Source organism: Lactuca sativa, chromosome 8 (assembly GCF_002870075.4).
Source record: "Lactuca sativa cultivar Salinas chromosome 8, Lsat_Salinas_v11, whole genome shotgun sequence".
Lineage (NCBI taxonomy): Eukaryota > Viridiplantae > Streptophyta > Magnoliopsida > Asterales > Asteraceae > Lactuca > Lactuca sativa.
This window is the reverse complement of record NC_056630.2, coordinates 173,325,606-173,334,445: the sequence shown is the minus strand read 5'-3', so window position 1 is coordinate 173,334,445 and position 8,840 is coordinate 173,325,606. Positions and strand designations below refer to the sequence as shown.

The 8,840-nt window shown below is 32.4% G+C and overlaps 1 protein-coding gene across 1 annotated transcript; it reads left to right on the top strand.

Annotated features, from left to right (window-relative positions):
- The first annotated feature begins 2,383 nt into the window (after positions 1-2,383).
- On the top strand, positions 2,384-3,886 carry LOC111893632 (CBL-interacting serine/threonine-protein kinase 14). Its single transcript, XM_023889690.3, has one exon. The coding sequence runs from the start codon at positions 2,385-2,387 to the stop codon at positions 3,783-3,785; it is 1,401 nt and encodes a 466-aa protein (XP_023745458.1). The 5' UTR covers position 2,384; the 3' UTR covers positions 3,786-3,886.
- Positions 3,887-8,840: the final 4,954 nt, after the last annotated feature.

Below are 8,840 nucleotides of genomic sequence, written 5' to 3'. Positions count from 1 at the left end.
GAACAGGAAAACTCCGTTAGAAAATCATACCTCCTTCATCTGACGTCCGTTTTCGTCTGTCTTTCCGTCGTTGCACTACTATTGATGAGATCTTCAATTCTCATTTATAAATTTTTGGTTAAGTATCGCTCGATCTCATATTCGAACTTCGGGTTGTCTACTGCTAAGCTGAAACTTCGAAAAAACATAACTTCCTCATACGAAGTCAGATTTGGGCGTTCTTTTTATGCACGCTCGCGGTTTAACGTATTTTACGACTTTCGTTTAGATCACTAAGGCTAAATATCGCTCTATCGTAAATTTACTATTTACGTCGCGCTGTGTCGTACCCGTTCTGTTGCGAAACTTCGACATGTCATAACTCAGATTTCAGCATTCTTTATATTTTCGGAAACCTCGTTACAACCACTACGTCTTCATGTATCGATATCGGGCTTATCTAACATTTCATTTTCACGCTTATTTTCATTCTTAATTCATTCAAGCCACATAATTAAGCAATTAAGCATAAAACACATAATACTCAAATAATACATTATTATTATTTCAAAATGGGTTACAAAGGTTAACCTAGAATATTACATCAACAATAATGCCTAGCCTGGAAACGCGGACGTTACACTCGCTTTTCATGAATGATGGTTTGATCATTTATTCAATAAATTGGTTGTTAGTTAATATCATTAACGCTATTGATCTCATATTATGTTTCTCTTTTTCTAGGGTTTTTTGTACTTATTAATGCTACTGATTTCATTTGTTTACTACTTGAATGCTAGTTGATTTCATCTGATGCTCTTTTCTTATGGATTTTTTCTGTATTCAATATGATCTTTTTTTTCTAGGTTTAGTGTTAATTTTGGTATGCCCATAATGGTTAGAGGAAGATGATTGATGGTGGTGTACAAAGGTGATGGCAGGCGGATAATGGTGGTAGCGGTGATATGATGTGGTGATGGTGGGACATTGTTTCATACTGTCTAAATTAACACATTGATGCCATGTCAGCACCACGTGAGCAAGTATTAGTGACTTAAATCTAATGTGACACTCCACATAAGCGGGATAACCAGATGACACATTCACTTGTTTCATATGGGCTTAATTGACATCGATTTTACAAATCCAGTAACTTATTGCGTAAAAAAACTTTAATGGCAAAATAAGAGCAAAACACAAACTTGATTGTGCTACAATGTCATTTTCTCATAACATTACAACCTTAATGATGTTTTATTCTCTATGAGAATTTAGATATCAAAAGTTAGCTAACCTGCATGTTTTCCATAATTCTTATACATGTCAAGAATCACATTGTGAATATTATGAGGTCCCTTGAGATAGAAAATGAAACTCCAAACCTTTATATAGACTTAATTATGATCCTCTTTGAGTATTTTTCGATATTAATTTATGAATGCATGCAATCATGGTTGAACTATATATCCAGAACAAACAAGTTATTAAGATTCATGAAGAAAAAACACATTCATAAATTGTTATCAAGACCTATTAAGTTGTGTTTGGTGTGTCACATCTAGCAGATAATCTAGCTTATTTTTGGAGCTTTTTTAAGTTGTCATCTTTGGCAAGCCAAAAAGTAGCTTATAAGCTAGCTTTTTAAAAAGCTAATTAAACTAGTTTTTTAAAATTTTCCAAACATAACCCTTAATTAATTATATAAACACATACATATTCTTTTAAATATCCTTTTATATCTTTCAACTATTTTTATCAAAAGTTATTTTTAATCAGTTAGTTTTCAGCTACCCGTTAACTTTTTATTTAACAGGTAGCTTTTCAAACATCAAATAGTTTTTCACCTAACGAGCTTTTCACGTCAAACATAGCCATGTGAGAACTTAAGAAACTATACTAAATGGTGCACACAAAGATTTACACAATATTGTTAAAAATTATCAATTTGTTTTTATTTTATTTAAAAGGTTCTCGCAAATTCATGAGCGACTTGTATCAGAACAAATGGTCATTAGTTGGTTGATTTGTTTACAAATTACCATATTGAAATCTAATGGAGTGAGTTAATACGAATGGTGAAGTTGACCTAAGAAGAGTAAAAAACGATTTAATAAAAAAGAGTAATAATATTTATCAGTAATTAACTTGTTTTCGATAACTACTAAGGTTGAATATGAAATGTAATTAAATATGACTGCCGTCATAACTATTCAATTGTGAAGCTCTTTATTCAATCATGTGGTTAAATACCACTTTAATCATTTGAATATATAAAGATAAATAGTTTTAAAAAGCATATATTACATATTCAAATTAATAGTCATATATTTTTTTGCATAATAATTGATATGTGAAAACAACTGATGGCTTACAAGAAACCCAATAAATAGCCACATGCCAGTAACATGTCTTTAGGTACATCCAAACCTTCCTTCCACCTCCATCAAAACCCACTCATTTACCTCTTCGGAATTTTTCATTTTCTCTTTTATGATCCATTTCAGATGTCGCCGGCTTTAGGAGATTACGCCGGCGAACAGTTGCAGCAGGCGGCAGAGAAAATCCTCTTCGGAAAATACGAGGTAGGGAAGCTCCTCGGCTATGGAGCTTTTGCTAAGGTCTACCATGGCTGGGATATTGAGGCAGAAACAAGTGTCGCCATTAAAGCCATCAACAAACAAAGGATCGTAAATGGTGGTTTAGCTGGACATGTCAAGCGTGAGATCTCCGCCATGCGACGGTTGCGCCACCCCAACATCGTTCGTCTCCAGGAAGTGCTGGCAAACCAGAAGAAAATCTACTTCGTCTTGGAGTTCGCTAAAGGAGGTGAGCTGTTTTCAAAGGTCGCTAAATCGCGTTTCAGTGAGGATCTCAGCCGTCGGTATTTCCAGCAACTGATATCCGCCATCGGTTACTGCCACTCCCGCGGTGTCTACCACCGTGACCTGAAACCGGAAAACCTCCTCCTGGACGAGCATTGGAACCTCAAGGTCACAGATTTCGGATTATCGGCGGTGACTGAGCAGGCTCATTCCGACGCACTCCTCCACACGATGTGTGGTACACCTGCTTACGTGGCGCCGGAGATTTTAGCGAAGAAAGGCTACGACGGAGCGAAGGTGGATATTTGGTCTTGTGGGATCATCTTATATGTCCTCAACGCCGGTTATCTACCCTTTAACGATCCAAATCTAATGGTGATGTATCGGAAAATTTACAAAGGAGAATTTCGTGTTCCGAAATGGACGTCGCCGGAGCTAAAACGTTTCCTACTTCGTCTTCTCGACACGAATCCTCAAACGAGAATCACCGTCGAGGAAATCATCAAAGATCCCTGGTTCAAAATCGGATACAAAGACGCCAGCTTTTCATCCGATCATTTCGAGACGAAAGACGGCGACGACGTCGGCCGGAGCGGCAATTTGAAGAATCTAAACGCGTTCGACATAATCTCGTTTTCGTCCGGGTATAATCTGTCAGGTTTGTTCGATGAACAAGATTCCGGTGAGATGTTTCTATCGACGGTTTCTCCGGAGGAGATCATCGAGAGAGTGGCGGACGCGGCGGAGGAGGAAAGCTTGACGGTGGCTACAAGGAGAAAATGGTGTGTAAAGGTTGACGGAGGGCAGTATGGTAATTTCACATTAACTTTGGAGGTTAAACGGTTGACTGACGAGTTAGTGGTGGTGGAGGTTAGGTGGAGGGAATGTGAAAGTGAACCGGGTCCAGAAATGTGGAAAGATCGGTTAAGGCCGCAGTTGTGTAATTTGATTTATCAACCGGACGGTTCGGTTGCCGGTAAATGACAATAACAGCTGAACAGTACATTTGTATGCCGTGTTAGTTTTTTCTTTTTTTGTTCTTTTTATTTTTCTAATTTTAAATAACACTTTAAAAAATTAATATCCATGGATTCCTTCTATATAAATATTGACACCTGTAGTAACGTCAAGAGGTATCAAAAAAAATAAAAAAAAAACCATCATAAATCATAAATGGTCCTTGTGGATTTTTCAAATGTGAATTTTAGTCCCAAGGGTTTATAAATTTTATAGATGATCCTTATGCTTTCAAAACTTTTGACGATTGATCCTTATTGCTAATTTCGTTAAATTTTATCCGTTAACTGAAAGACATTTTTGTCATTTTCACTACCACAGGGAATATTTATGATGTTTTCACTTATTTTTTAAAAAATAAAAAATAAATAAAATAATGTGCAAGGAAGGGGGAGAGAGAGAGAGAGTTCCAATAAAATAATGTGCAAGGGAGGGGGAGAGAGAGAGAGATTCTCTCTCTATATATATATATATATATATATATATATATATATATATATAAACTATGAAGCTTTAAACTCTATACCAGATTGTTTCTTTTTTGCCTCAATTCACGGATTCTTAAACACAACATTCAAATAAATAAGAAACAAAAAGAACCGATAAAACCAAATCAATATCCAAACCTATAGCTTTCTGGATGAAGAAATGAATAAATCCATATGAAGAAAACGAAACCCACATGATCTGTTAGTGTAAACAAATCCAGAAAGAATAGAAAACAACCAAAACATATATACACCACACAGACCAAACGATTTGAACCCAACATAAAAGCATAACACATACATTTACGGATTTCGATTTCGCATGCGTTAAATTGGAAGGATGGAGGAGTAGTAGGATGTTGGAATCACACCCAAAGCATTGTTAGCGGCTGTCTTGCTGGAGAAGAGTATGGCGGTGGCAGTGGTTCACCGGATGAGAAGCACAAGAAGAAGGGTAAGGCGATCTTGATATGGTTGTCGGTGGCTCTTCAAACAGCTTCAATGTTGGGAGTTCGGTTGCATAAAACGACAACAAATTGGGTCAGATTTTTCCGGCGCCGATGACTTTACACCCATATCAGCTTGTTTATCACCTTCCTGAACCGACATCGATTTCTTCCTTTTTCATCTTCAGGGCGTGGTGGTGATGTATATCCTAACATCTAAATTTTAGGGAAACGGGCAATGGTGGTAGTGACTCCTCTCAAAAATTAAATTCCCAAAATGAATCCCTCACTTGAATCGAGTTGACTTCCTCCACTCCTACTTCTTCTTCTTCTTGTTCCTCACCTGCACTCTCTACTCTTCTCAAGATCGGGACCCCTCTTCCAATTGCTTCCACCGTCGAATGAGAAAAACATCAAAATCTTGCTTCTTCTTCTTCTTCTAAAGCTTCATATCTGGAAATAGTTATGGGGGGTGTATGCGCTCGATGCTCAATTTTGTAGATTTTTAGTGCACGTATCGATACTCAATTTTGTGTGTTATTAATTTTCGGTATCTATGTGTTAAGTATGTGTGGTTTGAGTCTGAAAGGAAAAAGATGATATATATATATATATATATATATATATATATATATATATATATATATATATATATATATATATATATATATATATATATATATATATATATATATATATATATATATATATATATATATATATATATATATATATATATAGAGAGAGAGAGAGAGAGAGAGAGAGAGAGAAAAAGAAGGAGACACTCATTTGCATATTATTTCATTTAAAAAAAACATCATAAATGGTTCCTATGATAATGAAATGACGAAAATACCCTTCAATTAATGGAAAAAACTTAGCGGGGTTAGTAATAAGGACCAATCATCAAAAGTTTTGAAAGCAAATGGATCATCTATGAAATTTTTAAACCCTAAGAACTAAACTTTAGATCTGAAGAACTATAGGGACCATTTATGATGTTTTTTCAAAAATATATTGCATACGTATGATCTTATTGATTAAATTAAATAAAATGTTTTTCATGATCAAATCTTTATCGTTTTTGTTACGTTAAAAATGCGTATATTAATATAAATTAATTTTTTAATATGAAAGAATATAAAAAGATTAATCATTACAAGAAAAAAAACCATTTAAGAAGTTTAATTAACAAGGTTAGAAGTATATTGTATATTTTTTTTACATTTTGTTTTTATATCAATTTATAGCATATTTGATAGGATATTAATTTTTAAGATTCCAATTTTAAAATTTTGAATTTTTAAAAGATCAGAAATGACACTAGGAGAAAAAACGGAGACAATCATGTGAAATATCAAGAGAATAAGGAAAAATATTTGTTGAAAAATTAGCTATTTTGGGATCATTCTCTTTTTTTATTCAGATACAAACACATTTTTTTTTAAAATTAAAGGTTGTTGAATAACTAAGAGACAAAAATTAAAATGTTATAAAACACTCTAAATATGATAATTAATTAGAAGTCTACCTATTAATTGAGATTTCAAAAGACTACAAAACAAACCTCTTATTAAAAAATTGAGATAATCTAGTAAAAATTCTTAGTATAATCAATTATTTGAGTATAATTTTCATAAGTATACAATAAATGGGATATGTGGATCATATTTAAAGTAGTTAATTTAAGATAACGATTATAAGTAAGTTGAAAAAAGGGATTACAAACTTATTGGCATCTTTAAATACAAATGTTTTTTTTTTTCCCTCTAATGATTCTTGATGGTGATAGTTTTAACAATTCGCCTCTACTCATGAGGAATAGGCTTTTCAAGTGATAACTTTGGCTTTGCAAATCCTTTAGTCTTTGTTCATCCTTGATGATTATGCCAAAATTTTCATCATCATCACCGGTCAAGATTTGGCCAAACTTCCACATCACAATTCTTTATGGTCGATGTCCAGCTTGGTCCGTTTTTCATAATTAATTAAGACTTGGACTCTAAATAATTAGATGTGACATCAGTACACTTTTATGACAGTAGACCTAGCTAGGGTCATCTTCAACAAGACATTAAAGTGCTTGTTTATGGTACATAGCTCCCTTATCTTATCTATATGAATAGAGTTATAATGCACCTTTGCCTTTCAACAATAGTAAAAGATTGAGTTATCACCACTAAGCTTAGGTTATGTCGAACATCGTCTTTGATATCCAAGGCTTGTTGAATTTTGTTGGATATTTACCTTCCATTTATCCCACGTAGATGGAAAGATAAAATACTGTGAGGTTTATACGACTTAGGACACTCAACGTATTATTTCAATGGTTGCCCTGTGCATGCATGAGCGACATGATGTATGCATTTAGGTGCATCGTGCACATAACATTGAAGCAATATGAGTGTTTTTTGCACATAAGTTGAGTAACTTATTGTACCTTACAAGAGAGATTGTTACCAATTTGTTATATAGATAAAACTCTTAGGAGATGTATTCGAGAAACAAAGAGTACTAGGAGACGCTCTCCTTTGTGACCCTAGCAACTGTTATGCTACAATTTTTGTTCTATTTATCCGCTACCAATCTTTCATGTACGAAACTTAAGATTGTGCTCCACTATTTTTGTGACTTTTCTAACAATAATAGCTTTCTACATCTAACATCTAGTAGCTAATGTTTTAATACAACGTTTTAAATTATTATTTAACGAAATTATTTTAAAATGTTATATAAAATTATTAAATTACCATACAAAATCTTGCAAACGCTTTAAAAATGTTATAAAAGAAAAAGTTCAGAAAATGTTGTATGAATTTTATAAAAAAAATTGTATGAAAATATAAAAAAAATTAAACGTGTAAGAAAAAATTAAAACATTTAGAAAATATTTGGTTTAAAAGCACTTATATAAAAATTATATGAAAATATAAAAAAAAAAGTTTAAAAAAATTATAAGCAAAATTTGAAACATTGTATTAGAAAAAATTATAAGAAAAAAAATATCATAAAATGTTGTAAAGATTATAAAAAGTCTTAAGAAATTTGTAAAAAAAATGTTTATATTTACGCAATTATTTTTTGTACACATTTGACCATTTAACTTCTTAAATGTGTTCACATGTTACCATTGTCACCTATGGTAGAAGGTGATAATGGTAATATATGAACACATTTAACAAGTTAAATGGTAAAATGTATAAAAAAAACACCTAAACAAAACGAAAAAAATAATTACCCTCCTATGTTATTTTTCTGTTTATTGCATATAGGCATCATTTAATTATTATTCATTTTATTATTAACTAGGTCTGAGACTCATGTATTACATGAGTTTATTTAAAAAAAATTAAATTTAAAATTTTAATAATTTGAAAATTTTAAATTTATAAGAAAAATGAGAAATTTTTTGAATTATTAAAATTAATGAAGCTTTAATGTATTGAATACATTACATATATAAACCCTTTCTAATGAATATCTTACATATATATTACCTTATATATTAAATGTAGAACTTTAATTTAATAAAATGAAAAATACAATAAAATGACAAGTGGAAAATAGAAAATTTAAAAATTCTAGAAAATGACATGTGTCTAAATGAATGAGAAGAGGACATGTGGCAAAAAAAAAACCTTCATTTATTATAGTAGATTACTACTATTCACTTTGTTATGTATTTCTGGTTTTTTTTTTTTTTTGGAACCGGCAAATTTTTATTAAAAGACACTCACTAGCAAGAAACTAGTGAGGCCAAAGTATTACACTATAAATTACATAAAAGAGAACAGAGAATTAATCCAATCCTTCCATACAAATTTTCCTTTTCCATGTCTATATTTAATCCAAGTATAGACCACGGATCTAACACCTTCGAACACCAAATTTGGGTTGGAAAACTTTGAGTTGAAAATTCTATCATTTCTTACTCTCCACATTCCCCACAATGCTCCGAAGATGATTGAGTTTATTGTTCGTATCTTTTTTGGGGGTCGTCCACACGCAGCCACGAAATTCAGAATCTCCTTGATACTAGAAAACTGAACATGAATTATTCCACACCATCTCCATATCCGGTTCCAAAG